Raw genomic sequence first — 24,755 nt, 5'->3', positions numbered from 1 at the left:
TAAACTGGCTAGAACTCCCACAACTCATTCACTTTAATCAACTCACTCTCACTCACAGTTAACCACTTAACATCCCTTCAAACCTTTCTCCAACCCTATCATCCCACTAGGCCCCTAAGATCAAGCAACAAAAATCAACTTGCTTATCAAACCCAAAAACTCAGCAGAAGACATTTTTTGTGTACCATATCTAAGCTTTGGAACAATCTTCCACCTTCTATAACTACTCTACCTTCCAGCAGCATTTTCAAGACTGCGCTCAAATTCCACTTAAATTTGCACTGTCTTTGTCCTTGTTCCAATCCAGACCAACACCCCCACCTAGACTCTTAATCCAACTATACTACCGCCACTACTAACTACAGTCAGAAATAGCTAGTTGTCTTTACATACTTTAACATCGTCTGACAACTTTGTTACCAATACTATAAAAGAATAGATCTTAACTTGCAACTTTCACTGTATATACTGTTGATCATCAATATCTTGTTATTGTACTAAAGCCAACAACCTGTAATGTTTGTTTACTATTGCTGCAACCTTGTTACCTTTATCATGTACATGATGTGTAGCTTTTCTCCCTGGGCATCCGCTGAAAAAATACCTGCATCCATTCGGAATTTCCCGGCAAATAAATAAATAAATCCTTGGTAGGATAAAACCCACACAGTTTGACTACTGCAAGAGATACCAATATGACCCACATCTTAAAACACCAAACACTGACTCAATCCCCACCCCACCCACCTTTTACTTTAAGTGCATCTTCCAACTCAAAATCTACCAATATGAGGCAATATATGGCATGCCAAACAATACTAGATGTACAACTTAAGTTGAAAGTTATGTATGCCAACTTAATTAAAAACATTAAAGGAAAAATATTACTGCAGCCTTTGTCCAAATTAAATGCTCCCAAGATGCACAGTAGCAAACACCTACAAGGTTGTCGTTGACTGTGACAAGCCCATTAAAATCACTGCATTTAAAGTTAGTGCATTTGCAACACTGCCCTCATTTAGCACAAAAGTGGGTTTCAACACTCCCTCCCAAGGTTCAACAACCAAGACAACCTAGATCTTAGGCAAGACACATTTGCAGCAGAACTAGAGAAAGACTAAGAAGGCACCTGCTAGCTAGCTACACACGTGCGCGCACACATACACACACACACACACCACACATACATACACACACGCACCACACGTACACATATTACAGTCTTACACCAGTGGTACAAGTTATTGCTTAATCGTTCTGATGACATCTTATTTTCATAAAGTTACAAAACTCTAGTATGAATGTGTTTGGTGAAGATATGTGAAGGCTGCCAGCCTAGCCAGATAATATTTACAAATGACAGAATTAATTCTAATAGCCACAGGCTTGTTCTTTTAAATGGAAGAAAATGGCATTAAATGTGGAACAGTGCACTCTGCGGCAGGAAAGCTGATAAGTCAAGCATTGTATAATTGTTTGATCACAAAACCCGAGAGTTAATTACTAGAATTGGCATGTATAATGTCTTTTATTGCTGTAGCTTCCTGACCATGTGCAAGATCAAAAGGGCCGTTACACTCTGAGCTTCTGTTAGCACGGGAAACAGAAAATAATAATGTAATCTGAAATGAGTCAGTGGTACTGTGTTATCAATTTAAGGACAGAGAGACTGAGCATTTTGCATTTGTCTTGAGAACATCCAACATCACCAGCATTCTGCCTATGCGCTTTATGCAAGTTTATTTTAGAACTGTGTTTTCTCTTAGATATAGCTAGAAAATAGGAAGATTAGATTTTTTTCTGTACTGATGTCAGAACATTTCTACTGTATTATTTTAAGTATTTCTCTGTGATCTCTGAACTCTTGCCTAGCGCTGTGTAGTAAAAAGTATTGTCTTGTGTTTTTATTAAATATTTTTAAACCTTTCAGCTGTGGCTGTTTTGTGTAGAGATAGATAATTTACGCTCTGGAGTACATTGCATGTATATAGGGATAACAGCTGTCCAAGTCACTCCGATAAGCTTTGCTGTTCAGTCACACTTACCAATTGGATAATATTGCACAGTAATAATTGGACATCCTTTAATAAGGGCCTTATTAGTAGCAGATATTAGTGGTTTGTGGAAAGTGGTACTCAAGGGACACTGCCAGCCTTCCCCCAGAATGTGTGTGTTTGCATACAACTCCTATCCCAAAGTGTGTGTGTCAGCTATTTGGGCAGGGACATGAAGCACTGGTTAGACAAAGGGTTGCTGAAGTTTTAGTTTGATCACTAGGCTGAAATCTGGACCCTACAGCTGTGCCAGTGGGGTGTAAGTACTTGTGTATTAAACACAACCAGATTTGCCATTCTTTTTTTACTGCCATCTGATACTCTATTGTATTTTCCTGGGTACTTGATTCCCACACATGGGAAAATGAACTACAAATGAATGAAACATTTATAAAATTTGATAAAAAAAACACACCAACCAATGTTTTCCAAATTTACCTTTCTTCCTTCCTGTTCACAATGACAGATCATAAAAATATCCAGTCGCTAATATCCAGTCGCACCCATAGCATATACAGCCTAATCCGAGTCACACATTTCATACAACAGTTGTGTACTCACGATGAGAAGAAATCTTATGGAAAGAATTATGGAACATTTCAATGACAATACGCAATAGCAAATGTACGAATGCACTAGCTAAGCATGTAATTGACACACAGCACAACTTTAAATTTTTAGTTCTACAGAAAGTTAATGTTTTACGTGAAGGGGACATCAAAAATGAAACAGAATATGTTGAATTAAGAATGATTGTAGATTTTAAGGCACATTTTCAACATGGCCTTAATAGTGCTGTGTCTTTAAAACCTCTTTTGAAGAGAAGAGGTCTACCACACTGAATTGTACGATTTATTCCTAAGCTTTGTTTTTATTGGTTAGTGCTTGTATTTAAATCCTGGATTTTTATCAGGGTTATCTAACAGTGTAGTGCCTCGCGGGCGGTACTGCGCAGCTTTGGGCGTGGCATACATGATTGACACAGAACATGCAACACAGAAGTAAATCGCAGTAAATCAAAGGAAAAATAAAGAAAATACATTTCGCAGGATGTGCAGTAGCAAATTTCGCCCCGATAATTACTAATAATTAATAATAATTACTGTACAGAAACAACGCAAAACAGTTTTATAAATGGTTTTGCAGGGGGGGCAGGCCCCCCTGCACCCCCCTACTTAAATAAACCAACTCTGAGACGTCTCAACACTGTGTTAAAGTAGATATTTACTTTACCTTTTGCTTTGCTTTGTATGAACATTTGCAACATGAGTATTATCCTCAATACGCGGTATGCCCCATATCTTTTAAATAAATACAGTAAACAAGGACGGTAAACAAACACAACGTAAAACAGTCTTATAAATGTTATTGCAGGGGGGGACGCCCCCCCCTGCACCCCCCTACTTATATGCTTGTGTTAAATTGAAAACAGCTTACTTGCTGTTACGTTTACAACACCGATATCAATACCGATGCAGGACATGTTGACAACTACAGCTGTCAGTCAAAACTGCCAATCATGACAGACACGCCCAAAGCTGACTTCGTTTGCTGAAAAGTGTTGTTGCTGAAACGGAATATGTTAGTGCAGTTATAATAATCTAGGATGCTTTAAAATATTAATACTTTTGAGATACAAGTTAGCGTGCATTTTCTGAAGTAAGAGGGTTGCACCTCTAATTATCGTCTGACTTCTTATGCTGAAAAGTTTTGTTTCCACAGAAATGGAACGGAATGTGTCAGTGCAGTTATGGGCGGTCAGGGACGGGGTTTGCTACTGCGCATCCTGCGAGGCACTACACTGTTATATAACCTTTATCAGTTTGTATTTAGATCTGAAGAAGAGGTTTGCCTCGAAAGCACTTACCCATCTGCAGTATTTATTTTATTTGTATTAGAGTGTTTTTATCTCCAGCCGAAGTGCCTTATTTCTATTTATAATCATATATATATTTTTTCTACAAAATACACACACACCTCAACCCCTTTTTCCCCATTTTTGCACACGGGGTCAGGGTGCACTGCCCCCTCTGCAGTGAATCATCTCAAGCCAAGGTTTACACCATTGAGTGGCTAGCCCTGCTGCGGTAATTAGTTTGTACCACTCCCTCGTGGACTCACCTACGCCCAATTTAGTGTGTCCAATCCACCTACTGCAGATCTGTGGTATATGTATGTGAGTGTACACACGCAGACACAAATGTTTTTAAAGACCATTTCCTTGACAACATGGTAGTATTTTGGTACAGTGACTCCAGTTAAACGTTTACCACACACATTAACACTTACAGGTACACAAAGTAAGAGTGGGCACAGGTATCCCTTTTCAGCACAGGAAAGAGACTATTTACAACAAATTTTATAATGCAGTTTCAAAAAATAAATAATAAAATTTGTAAAAATATTCACAAAATTTTAGTCTTGTACTGAGACTTTACAGAGGAAAAACAGCGGTGTATAAGATAGGCAGGAGTAACTTCAAAAATACAATAGACAGATTATAAAAATTCAATAGAGTGAGATTATTAAATAAGACAAGCAAGTCTGAGTGTTAACAGAAAAGTGATGGAACAGCAACTTCAAAAATACAATAGACAGATTATAAAAATTCAATAGAGTGAGATTATTAAATAAGACAAGCAAGTCTGAGTGTTAACAGAAAAGTGATGGAACAGCAATTTTATTGTGCTAAGTAGAAATAGATATAGTATTTTAAGTAATAAAATAAAATGGGTATTTGTGATTTAATGCTTTAAAAAGAGGTACAAGATGATGGAAGGGTGTTAGAGGTAGAGCCCAGACAAGTAGCCGGGACAAATCCAGGAGGCAGACAGAAGTCTTTTACTGATGGTTTGAAAAGGCGAAGGTGTATGATGTAATAAATTCCAACATCAATCATGTCCAAGTTCCAGGTACACTACTGGAATAGAGACCAACTACAATAGCCATTTGTGGTTTGTAGATGGCAAGCCATTTACTGTTTGACGGAAGGGGGCGATTTCACTGCTTGCTGTACGTTCCTCATGGTCCATGTAGTTACCAAAAGTGGGTTCAGGCCAAGCTTAATTTATCTGGTAAACGGATTACGTAAAATTAACAGACATTTTAAGGTACTTATTCGTGGATGGGTTTTGCCCCTACCCCAACAAGAGGTGTACTCTGACCTAAATGTATAAAACCAAACTCCACATTCAAAAATGTTGGTGCCAAGGAGAAGTGGGCTAACCAATCTGGATTATAATCGCTACTACCGTTAGCGAGATCTACACAATTTATTCTACAGAAATGTGCACACGACCCAGTGACAATATTAGTTGGCGTACACTTTACAGATGCCTTTCGGAAATAGCGAATACAACTCCGGCAATTGGTGGGGGGTGGTCTAAATTTATAATCTATGTTTTTTTTTTTGGGGGGGGGGCTCTAATACTGCTTGCAACTATTTTTTCCAAATGGGCCAAGTACTTCATATAATAGAAAATGTACAATATGCAATATTAATAACAAAATATTAAGTTTGAATGGTTCCGGTTAGCACTTTCTAGGATACACGCCTTTCAATTCAAACCATTTGGGGGAAGGAGGCGCGACTAAGACCTTCCCAAGCACCTACGAGTACAACTAACCTAAAAAGTCATGCTCTTATCTCTGCTGCACCACGATTACGGTTCTACTGTACAGCATGCATCAAGTGCTCCTTAATTTAGATTTGCGACACCGTTAGGTCATAATGCTCCGGTCTAAAACGGCACACCCACAGAAAAGACAACCATCTATAAAGAGCAGGTTACGCTGACGGCAATAAATACTTCGTACAAGGACTGCTAACCCATACAGCAGCAACAATTGACACAAACCTTAAAGCAACAGCTACACAACTGCAGTTCCTTACACTACACCCTTTTACATTTATCAGTCTGCTCACCTTTTACTAACAGAACCCCGAGCCACATTCGTGCCAACCTCACCGGCTTTTCGGGAAGTCCTTGCAGTGCTGCTTTCAGGAGCTCTATTCTGAGAGGACGCCATTCTTGGCTATCTTGCGTTTAGATCAATACCCCTTTCTGTGTTCAAATGTATGCTGCTATTGTAAAGATTGTTTTCAACCAGTAGTTTTACTTTGTTGTATTCCTATTGTCCCAATTCTAGATTAAACTTTAAATACTTGATTTTATCATCAGTCCCTGTAATTCATCCCTTGGTACACATCCAGTTGTTGATCCCGCCGGTCATTTGAATTTTTTCAAAGATTTTTACTGCACCACACCAATCACAGTATCACTATGGTTCGATCAGACCAATCGACACTCTCGAGTTACAGTTGCGCCCTAGTAATTTCCTAACCATAGCAACCACGTAAGTCTACCGCCCTATTAGGAGCTCTTCTGTCGTTATTTTTATATGCCACGCCTACTTGTTTATCCGAAGTTATTCACAGCAGAGTTGCGTGATCGTATAGCGACTATAAGCAAGTCTATGATGCTTATGAAGCACGACGTAGTTTGTAGTACATAATAGTGCTCATAGCGACAGTCTAACAGGATGATGCTAGTACGTTGTAAGGCTGTTTTTTTAAATATATCGGAGGTCGCTTGTAATCGTTAACGGTGGATTGAGGTGCAATTGTAACGTAAAGAATAAACTGTATGCATGATGGCAGCTTTATTGTTGCTAACCAGTGGGCAGTTTGCAGAAGAACAGCAAGATGTTTAGTTTTTAATTTGCATCAGTATAAAATCAGTAATAATACTGACAACTGAATTTAGAACTAATATTTACTTTTGAGTTACATTTAATTATTACGTTTTCAGAAAAAAAAGTATTTCGCATAATACTGTTATGAGGTGGCTGGTGTGGCAGTTGTTTCATGCTGCTGTTAACTGAACCATTATTTATTTATTTTACATTTGTTAACCGGGTAGTAGCTGGTTGGGCAAGTAGCCCGTTTTCAGCGGAGACCCGGGAGAAAAGCTCTATAACAACAGTACATAAAAGAATACAAAAAACTGAAGTATATACAAAAAGTTTAACACTTCCCAACAATAACAATTTACAAAAAGAGCATGTAAACAGAAAACATTACATTTCCTAACCTTACTACAGACCGTGATTTGAAACCTATTAGATACATAACTAAATTAAACTATTGTGGTATTTTCATTTGGTAGAAGTAAGAAAAGGAGAAGCTAGCAGAAAAGAAACATTTGATTGATGGTATGAGAAACTAGCCAGGAGCATAGCAATTGTCGAGTAAGGTATTCCTTTAGGAGTTGTTTGAAGTTATGACTAGCTGTGTTTTTTAGGATATTCTGGGGTATTAGTAGAAGAAGATAGAGCCAGCAAAGTAATTATGGGTCTTTGTTACCTTGAGTATAAGTTTGTCAGATGATCTAAGAGTCCTGGGGTTGATATTTCATTGCACAAGGTTGGAGTGTGCAGGGCAGTTTTCAAGTTTGTGTATAATGGAGTAGGCAGTGGTGAGTTGATTATGCGATAACAGATTGGGAAATTCAAGCCAGTGTAAAATTTTTAAAGAGCAAGGCAATGATGGGTCCTGTTGGGTATATTAGCAGCAAATTTTGCTATTTTATTATAGCAGGAATCAAGTAGATGTAAATCAGACATGCACTGTTAGTGAAAATTTGAGAACAGTAGAAGAGAGTAGATAGGTGGGGTTTGGCTGTGGCTAGTCTGGCATTTTGAGTGAGGTAAGGTTTGGCCCTATATTGTGCATCAAGTTTGATGTGAACTTTTTTAATTGTGAGTGATATGTGTTTATCAATTGTTAGGTTGTCTGTTGTGGCACCAAGTAGTTTTGTTTGGTAAACTAGTCCTATCATAATGCCATTAGTGGAGTAGATGGAGAGAGGAGGTGGGTTTGCTTTGGATTTCCTGTTAGAGAAGATCATTAACTATGTTTTGTTTGGGTTTAGGATGAGTGTAAGTTCATTTAGGTAATTTTCAATATCTAGAAACGATTTTTGCAGTTTATTTTGGAGTTCTTCGGGTGTGGGAGCACAGCAAATAAGAGTAGTGTCGCCAGCATACTGAATGATAGAAGCAGATTTAGTGACAATTGTGAATATAATAAAAAGGAGGTGGCCAAGGATGAAATCCCAACAGAGACTGGGAGAAGTGTGGAGAGTTTATCCCATTTAGTTGTCAATTAGTAAGGTAGCTAAAGAACCACTTGAGAGCTGTAGAGTTGAGGTTGCAAGAGGCTAGAGTGTTGAGCAGTAGTTGGTGGGATACCGTATCAAAAGTTTTGGACATATCAAGAAATATAGTAGAGACTAGTTGTCCATTGTTTTTGAGGAGGTTGATGTAGTTAGTGAAACTTGGGAGGGCTGTGGAGGTACTGTGTTTTGGAAGGAATCTGTGTTGTGAACTAGATAAATGGTTATTTGTAGTGAGGTGGTCTAGCAGCTGCTTATGGATACATTTCTTTAAGATTTTAGCTAAGGGTGAGAGCATGGCAATGGGCTGATAATTAGATCTTTAGATGGGCCTCCCTTGTAGGGGAGATGATTTGAGATATTTTCAAGAGTTGTTTGTCTTTTCGGCTTTTCCAGGTTAGGAGTCTCCACAGCGGAACTTTTTTTATGGTGCCGAGTTGCCAGCCCGACGCCCAACCTTCAGTGAAGGCACGCCCATTCACGCATGTCTTTCGGAGGCCACTCAACTGCACTCCAGCCGAGAATTGAACAGGAGAACCTCTTGCTGTGAGGCAACAAAGCTACCGCTGTACCACCGCGGTTTGAGATATTTTCAAGAGTATTGAGACGTATTGTTCTGCAATGGATCAGTTGATTAGGATAGATATGGGATAGGTGATGGAGCTGGCAGCAGTTTTTAAGAAGTCACTAGGGAGTTAGTCAGCTGCTAGACAGGTAGGTTTTAGTTTTGATAGGAGTTTGTTTGTGTGAGTTTAAAAGAGAAGTAGTTGGGTTTTGAGTTAGTGGAGGTAGGTACTGTAAGTGATTGGTTAGATTTGTTGTTTAAAAGTTAGGTGATAATTCTGATGAAATGAGTTAAATTGGGATACTAAGCATTCGGTGCTATTTGTTGTAGATGGTGCAGGAGTAGAGGTTTTGACAGGGTTGAGGAGGTAGTTAATGTTTTGCCAACATTTTTGTGGGTTATGTGTTTTGACAGGCTAGACAATACAATTTTTTGTCAGATAATATTTGCTTCTTAGTTGTTTGTAAGAGATGAGGTTTGATGAGCATTCCAGGCTCTCTCCCTTTGTTTAATGAGAGATTTAGTGTCTTTGGTTATCCGAGGTAGGTTTTTGGCTTTGGAGAGTATTTTTCTTGTTGGAGTGAGGTTATTAAGGATGCTGAGGAAGGTATCATTAAACTATTGTACAGCTTGGTAAGGGAGTGATCACTGCGAGAATGATGAGAATTCATTGTTAAGAAATGGCGTTAGACTAGTAGTGAAATTACTGATGACTAATTAGCAGTCTGTCACAGTTACTTGCCGCATCACCTAAAACATTTTGAGAAAAGGATTGTAATGCCAGTTGAGTGACTTTTAGAGTAGTATGTTTATGCTTCCAGGTGTATATCTTCAATCAGTGTTGGTAAACTGTATTTCCTATTCATTCTGTTTGTAAGGGAAGGGACATTTTAATGCCTACAGTTGTGAATAGGGGTGGTTACTTGTGTAACTTAGTTCCTTATTCCTAAAACTTCCTCTATAATTCTAAAATGCTATCCTGAACACTAATCCTAAAACCTCTTCCCTAACCTAAATCTCTGATCTTAACTATAAAACCACCTCCCAACCATAGAGTCACCTCCCTAAGCCTAAAACTCCAACCCTAAAAAAAAAAAAACTGTAACTAACTGTAAAAGATGAACCCAAATCTAAAAAAAAAATACCTCAAAATGCAATAACATGAACCATCTACCTAAAAAGCACACAGGTTCGTAGGTAGGTACTAGGCTATCTGCCCGAAGGCATTTATAAGCCTAGACAGAATGTGTTCGCTTTCGCCACCCTTTTAGATTAGTTCCCTGTGCCTCTGTCCAGCAAAGCCACTGAAGTGATCCCCGGGGTAAAGTTTCTGTTTTCCATTCACTCGTCAAGATTTCTCTTGAAGAGTGTTAGTGAGGAGTTCTGCCTAATGTAGACTGGAATCTTGTTCCAAAGCATGGGAAGTCTCTGGGACAGGAATCTATCCCTCCAGCACGTCCTATTTATTGTTGTGGTGAGGTTTAGATCCCTAGAGCATGTGGCTTAAGGGGATAAGGTTTTCTTTAGGTGGAGCATGTCCATCAATTCTGGGTTGGACATGGCCTTATATGTCAGGCAGAGATCACCTCTGAGTAAGCAGTATGCAAATGAGTACAGCTGGAGTTTCTTCAGTCGAGCTGCATAGGGCATCTGTTTGAGGCCAGTGATCCTCTTGGTGAGGTACTTCTGTGGTCTTTACAGTTATTGCAGGTGTCTTGTAAGGTACATCCCAAATGGGGTGTTGTAGTCTATGATGGGTCTGATGAGTAGAGGGGCACAATGACCTCTTTTGATGTGAATGCAAACCCTTTTGTGATTAGGTGGGCCACATAGAAGGATTTTCTAACCACTTTGTCAATGTGATTATCAAAGGAGAGATTACTCTCTACTTGGGTCCCCAGATCCCTTATTACATTTTACATATTAAGGGGACTACCACCTATGTGGTAGTTTGTGGGTACTTTGTTTTTTCCAAAGGGAATGATTATGCACTTTTTGGCATTTAGCTTGAGGCCATGATTTTGACACCAGGTATCTGTCTCAGTGAGACCCTTTTGGAGGATGTCTTATGTCAGCTGGTGAGTCAATTATAGCCCCTAGTTTGTAGTCGTCTGTGAACTTGGTCAGCCATAGTCCTCCTGTGCTTGCCTGTACCTCTGAGAAGTATATGCTGAACAACAGTAGGGGTCTTAGGACTGAGCCCTGGGGAACGCCACTTGTAACCAGTGTAGAGTTGGACCTAGCTCCTGCAACTGTCACCATGTGGGTTCTGTCTGTGAGCCATTTGGCAACCCATCTTGTGACATAGGAGTTTATGTTCAGGCTGGTGAGCTTGTCTATAATACCAGAATGGGGAATGGTGTCGAGAGCCTTTGCGAGGTCTAGATAGGCTGTGTGTACCACCTTTCCCTTGTCTATAGCCTTGGTAACTGTCTCAAAGAAGTCCACCAGGTTTAGGGGGCATGATCTGCCCTTAACAAAGCCAAGCTGTGTAGGGTCCAGTGTTTGGAGGTTCCCAATGTCTCTATTAATGAGTTCCATGGTGATGCGCTCCATAGCCTTGCAAACCAAGCTAGTCAGGCTTATAGGGCGATAGTTCCCGGGGTCTATTGTGGCTCCACCTTTGTGGAGCGGAATAACCGTTGTTGTGTGCCACTTTATGGGTACATAGCCTGTGGAGAGGCTGAGTTTGAACAGTGTGTTTAGGTGAGGAGTTAGTTCGTCTTTGCGCTTGTGTAGGACGCAGCCTGGGACACCGTCCGGTCCCATTGATGCTGTGTTTTTGGCTTTGGAGAGGACTGTTTTAACCTGTGTGTTTGTGATTTCAGGGCTCTACATTCTTCTGGTATGGTTATGGGTCCTTTTGAGGGTGAGAGGGGGGTGAAGTCTGCACTGAACCTGTCTGCCAGGATGTGGGCAATATCGGTCGGTTCAGTGTATTTTGTGCCATTCTGCACTAACTCAGAGCAGATCTGAGCATTGCCACTTAGATTCTTGACATAGCTAAATAATGTCTTGTGGTTATCTTTGGAGTCCTTGACAATTTTTCTTTCGAAGCTCACTTTGGATGATTTTATGAGGGATCGTAGTTTCTTGCTGATACTGACAGGGATGTCTTCCCTTCTTGGGATTTTACTCTTTTCTGTACTAGTTTCCTCCTTCTTTTGTATAGCTTGTTTATGGCAGGGGTCCACCAGACTGGTTTCCTTTTCTTGGAGGAGTGAGTCTTGGTTTTGCTAGGGATAGCACAATCCATGCATTCTTGTAGGTGACCGTACAATGCATTAGTAAAGGATTTTGCAGCTTGGACAGCGTTATCCTTTAGCATGGGGACTTTGAAACTTTCCACCTTGGTCTTAAGTAACGTGAAGTTGCTTTTGAAATTTTTTTCACAGTGGATTCCTTGTCCGGGGGTGGGGGTGGAATGTGGATATCCATAGTGATTTGTTTCTGGTCAGATCTAACCAGTGAGGGGTTGATCTCTGGTGTGGAACACCGGTCGCCCATGTAGGTGATGACCAGGTCCAATATGTTGTCACCTCTGGTGGGAGTGTTGACCAGTTGATCCAGGGTGTTTGAGTTGATAAATTCTAGAAAATGTTGGGCAGGGGAGTAAGTACTTGGGTAGTTCTCCCAGCTAATGTTTGGATAAATCTAATCACCCAATATTAGGGTGTTTGGTAGGACCTTTATGTTTCCCAGAAACGTGGAATTGGGGTCCTGGGACATGGTGGGTGATCTATAGCAAGCTACAATTTCAATTGCAGTTTTGCCCGTTGTTAGTTGCACGTGGATCTCTGAAGCATCGTGCTGTGCCACTAACCTGGAGGTGTGGGCATCCTTGATGAATATGGGTACACCTCCGCCTTTTGTATTTCGGTCTGGGTTCTGTGGCCGAAATGTATGGTATGAGTTGTAACCTGGTAGTGCTGGGGTGCTCTCTGGAGCCTTAAACCAGGTTTCTGTTACTGCACATATGTCAGTTTTCTCCATACTGAGGAGTGCTTCGAGTGCGTGCATTTTGAGGTTTAGACTTCTGACATTGAGTAGCATTATCCTCAGTATTTTTTATTACTTGTGCTATTTACGGCAGTGGGTTTGTCTTTTGAGCCTTGCCTAAAAAAGGCACTATGGGGGTGGCAAGAGCCTTGGCCAGTATTCGAAAGCCTAAGGGTGACAGGTGCAAGCTGTCTCTAGTGAAGCAGCATGGCTTGTCGAGCATGACATCACAGGTGGACAAACACTGGATCCCCTTTGAATGACACAAGAAACTTAACCAGTTGTTGAAATTGATAATTTTTTCCTTATACTGTGGTATCATTCTTGGTGAGGGCAGGATGCTACTCAGGGTCAGAGTCATACCAGCCTGGGCTATGTGATTAGCGAGCTCTTCCATGTCTCTTTTCATGTAGTCTAGGGAGGTATGGCTCAGGTCATTCACACCAACATGGACAATGACAGAGTCATATTTGTACTTGTTCTGGAGTGACCTGAGTGTTTGTGTTATGTGGCGGATCCTAGCACCCGACAGGCAGCTAACAGTAACCTTCTCCTTATTCAGCCTAGTGAGTGAGACGTCAGTGTGCCTGACTATAGAGTCATCTATTACTAGTATGTTGGGTATGTTATTTTGCCTTAAGGGCTGTGATTGCGTGGCACACTGGTTCTGTGACGTATGTGTTTCATGGTTTGTGTTAGGGGGTGGAGCTTGCTTGGATGTCTGCTTTGGAGGTCTCTGTTGCTTTTGCAGATTTTTATTTAGAGTCTCTGAGTATGTTTTTATGTATTTATGTGTGTTTTTTGCCGATGCTGGTGTAATGGGTCTATGTGAGACTGGTGGTATGATGCAAGTATTTTCCTTCTCCTCTTGACTGTCTGATCCTGTCTTGGGTTGAGAGAGCTTAGCCTCCAGTTTGGCTGTATAATTGCATCTCTCGCATGTATTAGCGTTTGGTGGTAGGAGGAGGTAGTTGTCTGTGTACATGAGGCAGTTGTAACATTGCCTCAAAATGCCCAGATTCACCAGTTGGACTGGAGAGTACACCTGGAACTGCCCTTTGGACATGCCTGGATAGGTACAGTCAACTGTTTTACTGAATGGCTGGTAAGGTCGAATAGAGAATCATTTTATTTCAGAAGTAGCACACTTGTCGTTCTTGATGTAATCACACCCTATGCCTCATACTATAAGTAACCATCATCTTTTAAATTATATGGGAGAGGTTAAGACTGGGTGCCAGTCTCCATACAAATGGAATTAATGGAAATTGCTGTCTGTCATTATGGTTTTATTTATTTATTTGATATTTGTTACCAGGAAAGTCCGACTGAGTACGAGCCCATTTTCAGTGGGGCCCTGGGGAGAAAAGCTCCACAGTACAATTTAAACAGAATTACAAATCAACAGAATTACAAATCAACATTGGTTACAAAGACTAAGACAATCACACAGGAGTACAGTTTGTGGATACAATAAAAGAAGAAAATAAGCAAATATAAAGCAAGCAGTAAAGTTGAACATGCATTATCTAGAATATAGAAGGGAGTTCCTAATATGCATGCTACGTGATAATGCATGAAAAATATATTGTTAAAAATATATAGGTTGTTATGACATGTAACAGATTTAAGTTAAGCTATGTATTTATGGGCTAAGTATCCAGAATTACACCCTCCACTTTGTTTTGCAATAATAACAGTTTTAGAACAATGAGTCACTACTGTATATTAAATAATGCTGTTAGAGTAGCATGACTAATCTGACATAACTGTTGACATAACTAAAAGTAAAAAATTCGCTGCCAGCCAACCAACCAAGTGAACGCTCCGTTGCTAAAGTCCAAAAGTATATAATATAACTATAGTAGCAGAATCGGAGCGAAAGCAGGCAATGACTTCAGATTAAAGATCTTCAATTTATGCACGAATATTAAACACAGATAAGCGCTTTCACTTAAAAAGCTTCTTCAGATCTATAGTACATCCACATAAAAACTAAGCCAGTTATATATAACAATTCAAAATATTCAGACCAATTAAACATCCGCACTAATTAATGCAATTAAAGGTGCACTGAATGAACTATGCTACACATATTAAACTGAATACCTATCTAGCTCAAAACCAAAATAATACATGTGTGGACAAAACTAGACCTTTACATGTCATAAATTCTTCTAATTATAAAATATAGAAATAAATATAATATATATATATATATATATATTAAAAATATGTATAGAAAGTATATATCTATTTATCTATCTATATATATATATATATATATATATATATATATATATAGATATATGCACACACTTAAAACTATTTATTTATTTATTTATTTTTTTATTTTACATTTGTTTACCGGGTTAGTCTGACTGAATACATATCCCTTTTCAGCAGAGACCCGGGGAGAAAAGCTCCACATTTGAAAGGAACAACAATAGATAAACTAAACATAAGTAACATTCGTAGTATACAAAATAGAGAGAGACTAGTTAAAAATACATTCTATTAAATTCCACAAGTAAATGATGAATAAATACCAGGAAATACAGATAGTTAAGAAGTAAAGAGGTTTGGGCTTTAATCACGAGGGAGAAGGGTAAATCTACTTTCCAGATTGATTCTATGGTTATACGGAGGGGTCATTCTAAGAGGAATAGGGTGATATGGGAATATGTTTAAAAGGGATAAAGAGAAGTTTTGAGGTGAAGAGTCCTTTTAGATGATAGTGTGTATGTGGTAGGCAGCTTATAAGGTTAGTCAGGTTTGTCACAAGGGCATAGCCGGTGTGCCTTAAGAAATGACTTGAGACTAGTTTTAAAATGGCTGAGTGAAGTTGTAGAAAACTAGAGTCTTAAGGCATCATAATAAAAAATATGAACTAACTAATTCACAGTAAAACAGGAGAATTATAGATCGTATACTTCAAGTATGAGCCCAATATAGTTTTCTAACGAAATGTACATACATTGAAGAAAAGACACTATATACATCATAAATAATTCTTACTTAATATTCCGGCGTTTCCTTAACAAGGGCTTAATGGATGCCCTTTCATTAAGTCCCCTACCTCTATCTGCTCTTAATATAATGATCCAGTTATTCTCCCTGAATTCAGTGTGGTTCCTAATGTCCCCTTCGCGTGCACTAGGGGGAATAACTTCAAGGGCTCTAAATAAAAACCTATGAGTGTCGCCATGCTGTGTAATGTGCTTCACCAGGGCATTATGTGCTGAGTTCTTCCTAATATGGTATACGTGTTCACATATCCTATCCCTTAATGGCCTATTCGTTTTGCCAACATAAAAGGAAGAACAGATTTGACATAAGGCCAAGTATACTAAATTAGCGGTCATACAATTAGCTCTAACTGATGTAACAAATTCTCTGTGTAGATCAGGATGAGGAAACCTTCTATTGGTGTCTATATATGTGCAAAAATTGCACTGCCCACATGGAGTCGTATACTCATCTCCGAACATAACTTCCTTATTCTTGGGATAGCAAAGCATCCTCTTCAGATTCTTCTTATTCCTATATAGAAAATGTGGTTGTTCATCAACTATTTTCTTGATGTCATCATCTATTTGCAAAATTGACCAATTCCTGCTAATTATGTTTCTAATCTCTATATTATTTGTTGTGTAGAATGCTGGAATTCTAACAAAAGTTTGTGTGGAAGGTGTTTCCCTTCTACCAGTGGTCACAACTGGCCCAAAATATGTTGCCGCTATGTCTTGCCGTCAGGTGAGAATAGTTTCCAAATGTTTATTTATTTCAAATTCTCTTTAGCCTCTATTTAGTAATTTCACCTTCAGACTGCCCAACTCTTCTATAAATCCCACTTCTGTGGGATTCAATCTGGAGGCCCTCATACCGTGGCCTTTGATAATGTTCTTAAACACATATGTCGGATGCATACTAGATCTCATCAATAAAGCATTACGATAACATGGCTTGCAATAAACTCCTGTATTAAGCAATCCCCCTGGTAACTTCTCTATGTATAAGTCTAAGAAATCTATTCTCGAACCGGAACTCTTCATAGTAAATTTTAAATATTCTGTTAAATTATTCATTTTACAAAACAGGGTGTCCAGTTGGTATCCATTGCCATTCCATAGGACAAAAAGGTCATCGACAAAACGTCGATAAAAGACCACATGTTCAAGAAATTCTTCTAATTGAAACAGGGTATTCTCCTCCCAATGTGCCAAAAATATATTTGCGTAACTACTGGCACAGGGAGTCCCCATGGCCACCCCGTCCTGTTGCCTATAAATCGTGTCTCTAAATATAAACAGATTATTCTCCAAAACAAGTTCTAAAAAATATGTTATTAAATCGATCTGCACAGCAGAATATTCACTATGTTCCATCAAGTATTCTGATATATACTGAATACCTAATTCATTTGGAATGATGGTAAACAACGATTGTACATCAAAGGTGACTAAAATAAACTCCTCACTATCTATAACACCTCCCAAACATTCATAGAGTTCCATAAGGAATTGTTTAGAATCTTTTAACACATATTTGTTCTTATTCAATGTATGTCGTAAATGTTTCTCCACATAGACCTCTAAATGCTCTGTGACCCACCCCCCACCAGCATCTATTGGTCTCATAGGTGGATCATGTATATTTTTATGAATCTTAGGGAGGCCATGTATCTGGGGTATAAGAGGATTCTTAACAACCAGATACTCAAAAACCTCTTTGGTTATAATACTACTTCGATATATATCTGATAAAGTTTCAGTAACATATCGCATGATTTCATGCACTTCCTCCCTAGTAATAATCTTATAGAATTTATCCATTAAAAGATTATCCATGGACTTCAGATATTGCAGGGTATCCATGACTACTATTCGACCTCCCTTATCAGCTGGTCTGATTGTAATGGAGGTCTCTGACTGTAGATGTTTCAGGCACATTCTTTCTTTATAATTCAAGTTGTCTGCTCTATTATATCTCCTATGTGTTGTCCTATCATCATAATATTTGAACAATTCTTCTTCTGTCAATTTCAAATAAGCATCAACCAGGGGGTGATTCAATGGAACAAAGTGGCTCAGACTCCTAAAACTCTGTTCCTTATCATCTTGTTTATTTGTACTTCCTGTGTCTTGTTTGCCATATAATAATTTAAGCATTACGTTCCTACAAAAAACTTTTAAATCTGTAACTGTGTCTGTTAGATTACTGCAACTCTTGGGGATGAAGTTTAGTCCTTTACTTAATAGACTTTCTTCATCTGATGAAAGTATATATGACGAAATAGTACAAATCAATGACTAATCCCTTTCCCCCACATTTTCTTGATAGTCTGATGGGGTAGGTACTCGCCCAAATGTTTCCTTTTCTGATGGCCACGATTCATAGAGCGTGTCCTTCACATACCCTTGTCTGTGCGAACGGGTAGGGGAAAAGGAACCCCTTCCCCTATACCACCAGGGCATTCCACTGACCTATTAATATGAAGATTTTTAGGTCTAACGACCATCTGTGTTTCTATTGTAGAGGGGGGTTGGTTCTTAACAACTCGAACCTCTGGATACAAATTCCCCTCTCTCTGAACAGTGGTCACATTGTTATCATTTCCTTGTATAGCATCAGTGATATCAATATCTGAATGTATTCCAAGATCTGCTGTAGCACTACCTGCTATTCCTGTACCTTCCTGTTCACCATTAGACCACTCATTCACATGCATATTAATGTTCACGTCAGTCATACATAGATGTTCATTCCTATCTACACCCACATTTACAATATTGTCATTACCAGTACTGCTATCAGTGTTCACATTCACTTCAACATTGGTTCTTTCTTTAAACACATTAGTACGGTCCCCAGACAGACCTCTTCCATTATCAACAGTCATATTCTGTCCATACCTGGGCCACATAAAGACATGGCCCAGTTTAAAATCATTAGTGTCCCTCTTAATTTTGTTCTTCTTCTGATACAGAAGCTTTCGCTCAAAAGCCGCTATTCCATCCAAAAGGCTCTCAAACAACGGTTGTACTGCAGTAGTTGCAAAGTTATCAAAAATAAACTGTTTCTTAGTTTTAATTGCTTCTATAAATAGAGCCTCTTCCGGCTAAAAAAAATATATAAGTAGTTGTAAGTATTTTTGGCTTACCTCGAGGTTGAGTTGCTGCCAATGAGTAAGCAAGTCCAGGTAATGAGCTCCTTGGCTGGGCATATTAAAAACGTGTAAAACCCTGGGAATAATCTTCTTGTCAAGACAGTATTGAAAATGTAGTCTTTGTTTCTGGAGCCGTTTGAGTTTGAAAAAGTCTTTAAGTCATCTAACAACTTCTATACTCTCTCCAAGTCAATGGTCGCGTTGTCGATGTCATCAGTGAAGGCGATGGAATCAAACTGCCAGGAAACACTCTTCGTGCAGTCCAAATACTGGAAAAATCTTCTTTGTAATGCTTCGTTCATCCTATCTCTTCTACCTGGATTATAATCAAGTTCGATACATGAAGTGTTCTGCATTTTCCTGCTCCAGAAGGTGGCAGCTATAACGAGTAAAATAACTAAAAGTAAAAAATTCGCTGCCAACCAACCAAGTGAACGCTCCGTTGCTAAAGTCCAAAAGTATATAATATAACTATAGTAGTAGAAACGGAGCGAAAGCAGGCAATGACTTCAGATTAAAGATCATCAATTTATTCACGAATATTAAACACAGATAAGCGCTTTCGCTTAAAAAGCTTCTTCAGATCTATAGTACATCCACATAAAAACTAAGCCAGTTATATATAACAATTCAAAATATTCAGACCAATCAAACATCTGCACTAATTAATGCAATTAAAGGTGCACTGAATGAACTGTGCTACACATACTAAACTGAATACCTATCTAGCTCAAAACCAAAATAATACATGTGTGGACAAAACTAGACCTATACATGTCCTATCTAGCTCAAAACCAAAATAATACATGTGTGGACAAAACTAGACCTATACATGTCATAAAGACTTCTAAATATAAAATATATATATATATATATATATATATATATATATATATATATATATATTAAAAATATGTATAGAAAGTATATATATATATATATATATATATATATATATATATATATATATATATATATACATACACTTAAAACTAGATTCTTAAGGCATCATAATAAAAAATATGAACTAACTAATTCACAGGAAAACAGGAGAATTATAGATCGTATACTTCAAGTATGAGCCCAATAAAGTTCTCTAACAAAATGTACATACATTGAAGAAAAGACACTATATACATCATAAATGATTCTTACTTAATATTCCGGCGTTTCCTTAACAAGGGCTTAATCGATGCCCTTTCATTAAGTCCCCTACCTCTATCTGCTCTTAATATAATGATCCAGTTATTCTCCCTGTATTCAGTGTGGTTCTTAATGTCCCCTTCGCGTGCACTAGGGGGAATAACTTCAAGGGCTCTAAATAAAAACCTATGAGTGTCGCCATGCTGTGTAATGTGCTTCACCAGGGCATTATGTGCTGAGTTCTTCCTAATATGGTATATGTGTTCACATATCCTATCCCTTAATGGCCTGTTTGTTTTGCCAAAATAAAAGGAAGAACAGATTTGACATACGGCCATAGTTACGCAAATATGTTTTTGGCACATTGGGAGGAGAATACCCTGTTTCAATTAGAAGAATTTCTTGAACATGTGGTCCTTTATCAACGTTTTGTCGATGACCTTTTTGTCCTATGGAATGGCAATGGATATCAACTGGGCACCCTGTTTTGTAAAATGAATAATTTAACAGAATATTTAAAATTTACTATGAAGAGTTCCGGTTCGAGAATAGATTTCTTAGACTTATACATAGAGAAGTTACCAAGTGGCTTGCTTAATACAGGAGTTTATCGCAAGCCATGTTATCGTAATGCTTTATTGATGAGATCTAGTATGCATCCGACATATGTGTTTAAGAACATTATCAAAGGCCACGGTATGAGGGCCTCCAGATTGAATCCCACAGAAGTGGGATTTATAGAAGAGTTGGACAGTCTGAAGGTGAAATTACTAAATAGAGGCTATAGAGAATTTGAAATAAATAAGCATTTGGAAACTATTCTCACCTCATGGCAAGGCATAGCGGCACCATATTTTGGGCCAGCTGTGACCACTGGTAGAAGGGAAACACCTTCCACACAAACTTTTGTTAGAATTCTAACACTCTACACAACAGATAATATAGAGATTAGAAGCATCATTAGCAGGAATTGGTCAATTTTGCAAATAGATGATGACATCAAGAAAATAGTTGGTGAACAACCACATTTTCTATATAGGAATAAGAAGAATCTGAAGAGGATGCTTTGCTATCCCAAGAATAAGGAAGTTATGTTCGGAGATGAGTGTACGAGACCATGTGGGCAGTGCAATTTTTGCACATATATAGACACCAATAGAAGGTTTTCTTATCCTGATCTACACAGAGAATTTGTTACATCAGTTAGAGCTAATTGTATGACCGCTAATTTAGTATACTTGGCCGTATGTCAAATCTGTTCTTCCTTTTATGTTAGCAAAACGAATAGGCCATTAAGGGATAGGATACGTGAACACGTATACCATATTAGGAAGAACTCGGCACATAATGCCCTGGCGAAGCACATTACACAGCATGGCGACACTCATACATTTTTATTTAGAGCCCTTGAAGTTATTCCCCCTAGTGCACGTGAAGGGGACATTAGGAACCGCACTGAATACAGGGAGAATAACTGGATCATTATATTAAGAGCAGATAGAGGTAGGGGTCTTAATGAAAGGGCATCCATTAAGCCCTTGTTAAGGAAACGCCGGAATATTAAGTAAGAATAATTTATGATGTATATAGTGTCTTTTCTTCAATGTATGTACATTTTGTTAGAGAACTATATTGGGCTCATACTTGAAGTATACGATCTATAATTCTCCTATTTTCCTGTGAATTAGTTCATATTTTTTCTTATGATGCCTTAAGAATCTAGTTTTAAGTGTGTGTGTATGTGTGTATATATATATATATATATATATATATATATATATATATATATATATATATATATATATATATATATATATATATATATATATATATATATATATATGGGTCTACTACTAATGCCCGACACGACGATTCCCCGACAGAAAACTCACCGACGCCAGATGACCGACAACACACAAACCCGACAACGCAAAACACCGAACATCATTACACCGACACACGGAACGTAAACAACACGCGACACTACATAGCATACACACTAGCCCTGACCCAAACCCTAACCCTAAGGTCCGACACTATCGCACACTTCACCTACCTGCACCCTAACCCTAACTCACTTAACCCACCCCTAGCCCAAGCTCCGACACTAACGCACACATCACCTACCTGCACCCTAACCCTAACTCACTTAACCCACCCCTAGCCCAAGCTCCGACACTAACGCACACATCACCTACCTGCACCCTAACCCTAACTCACTTAACCCGTCCCTAAACTACAGTCCCTCACTAGCACACACTTACCCGAACCATACCTCCGACACGAACACACACTCACCTTTCCCACAGCCTAACCCGACATCCCACAATCTCGAGCACTTACCTGACCGCTCCTAACTCCGTCACCATCGCACACTTACCGCGTCGCGATCACACATTCCCTTGTCGGTCTTTCCGCTGTCGGCAAATCACCCTGTCGGTACACTTACCTGTCGGTCATCTGGCGTCGGTGAGTTTTCTGTCGGGGAATCGTCGTTTCGGTCATTAGTAGTAGACCCATATATATATATATATATATACTTTCTATACATATTTTTAATATATATATATTTTATATTTATTTCTATATTTTATAATTAGAAGAATTTATGACATGTATAGGTCTAGTTTTGTCCACACATGTATTATTTTGGTTTTGAGCTAGATAGGTATTCAGTTTAGTATGTGTAGCATAGTTCATTCAGTGCACCTTTAATTGCATTAATTAGTGCGGATGTTTGAATATTTTGAATTGTTATATATAACTGGCTTAGTTTTTATGTGGATGTACTATAGATCTGAAGAAGCTTTTTAAGCGAAAGCGCTTATCTGTGTTTAATATTCATGAATAAATTGAAGATCTTTAATCTGAAGTCATTGCCTGCTTTCGCTCCATTTCTATTACTATAGTTATATTATATAACTGTTGACATATTCTGTGAAATTCCTAAGTTACGCAAATTGTGGTGGGGTTGGTTATAGTAAAATTTACCAAAATAAAGTTAGTAATAATCAGGACACCATTTGGGGTGATAACATTTTGTACTGGTCTGGCATAATTCTTTAGTATATGTAGGTCATGAATAAGAATTACACTTCCACAGTGACTATAAATAAACACACCAACTGCACATAAACAGCTGAATCAATGTATTTATATACATTCATTCACAGTTCAGGTTTTCTCATTGTTTTAGATAAGAAGAAAATTCTGCAGTGTTGCACGGCGATATTGTAAGTTTCACAATGCACAAGTGTTGAAGTTCCTTCTGAATAGATTTATTTAATGCTGTAACTGTAACAGTAACAAAACAAATCACAAAAGTCACACAAACTAATAAGAAACATCACAAACTTAATATACATTTGCTTCCAGTTTACCTCTAACATTGAGCTTTCAAAAAACAGAAAAGAAAAGATAGAACTGCCTTCTTCCTGAATAAACTGACTTTTTAACCAATTCACAATAACTATTGCCCACCACTTAAAAATAAACTTCAAATAAAAAGCAGCCCTTAGTCCCTCAGAAATCCTTCCAGTACAATACTTCACAAACCATCCATCGTACTCCCAGTTATCAAAAGATCTTTGGCTGAAGCAGCCCCAGCTGTCTAAGATATCCTACAAGAAAATATTAGGAGCATAAACAGACTTAAACATTTCCAAAAAAAAACACTTCACAAAATCAAACAAATGTGATTGTTTTATGAAAACATAAAAAAATGCATAGAAGCAAATGGGTATTATTGTTTTACAAAACCTGGACCCCAGTAAACAAAATTTATGTATGTAAGTAAATAAATAAATATGAACAGTGCTTCTATCAGTCAAGCTCCTGAATCTGCAACTATGGCCATTAAATAATTGCAATCAAACTCTTTGGAGATATTCTTTTATGTATGTATGTATGTGTCTGTGTGTGTGATGTTATCAGTAATCATATACATACTAACAATGACTGGGTTATGAGGCTGGTTCTAATATCAACTAACAAATGTGCTAGTTTCTCACAAACATCTAAAGTTAACTGACTAACACAAATATAATATACAGTGATTTTTTTTATCAAATAATTGATTAATGAACTACTTGATATATACTTACTGTGTTAGAAATTAATATGTTTGTTGTACTTACCAAGCCATGCCTGAAAAGGGTATTCTGACCAGTTTACCAAAAGTTAACAAATGGTAAGCAAATAATACAAATAAACTTCTCACTTTATATTTTACACAGCAGTGTTGAAAGCATTGCTATATTTTATTTTATGCTATGTTCTCTGTCATTTCACTTTTCTAATATCGAAATGAAAATATTCCAGCTCTTATTGGTAGTTGTCATCTTGTTCTAAATTAAGGGCAGTGACTGAAATGGCTCCATTTAGATCAGTCCACTACCATAGTCAACAAACTTAAAAAAAAAAAAAAATTAGCCATATGATCTGCAGAGTACAATACAATATTTGTAAGCATTATTTATCAGAATTTTCATGTTTCTAAAGGACTTCTATGATCAGAAACTGGAAAAAAAATTATTCAGCATTTATACTTTGTTGCATTTGAATATTCTGGGTTTTAAATACATAAATGACACATTTTTGAAATGAACTATACAGAAATGTTGTCAGATTTACGTTTTATCTGAATCCTG

At 38.1% G+C, this 24,755-nt stretch overlaps 1 protein-coding gene across 1 annotated transcript in view; it reads right to left on the bottom strand.

Annotated features, from left to right (window-relative positions):
• The window catches only part of UBE2C (ubiquitin conjugating enzyme E2 C), a 384,880-nt gene extending 378,428 nt beyond the window's left edge, over positions 1-6,452 (bottom strand). The window contains exon 1 of the mRNA XM_044088999.1: positions 5,980-6,452. Within this exon, the coding sequence (XP_043944934.1) occupies positions 5,980-6,083 (104 nt within the window). The 5' untranslated portion in view covers positions 6,084-6,452. The remainder of the gene's footprint in view (positions 1-5,979) is intronic.
• Between the last annotated feature and the right edge of the window lie 18,303 nt (positions 6,453-24,755).

The sequence above is a fragment of the Protopterus annectens genome, chromosome 12.part0 (genome assembly GCF_019279795.1).
Source record: "Protopterus annectens isolate FY-2018-M chromosome 12.part0, PAN1.0, whole genome shotgun sequence".
NCBI lineage: Eukaryota > Metazoa > Chordata > Ceratodontiformes > Protopteridae > Protopterus > Protopterus annectens.
The sequence above is the reverse complement of the archived record's forward strand: the minus strand, read 5'-3'. Positions and strand labels throughout refer to the sequence as shown.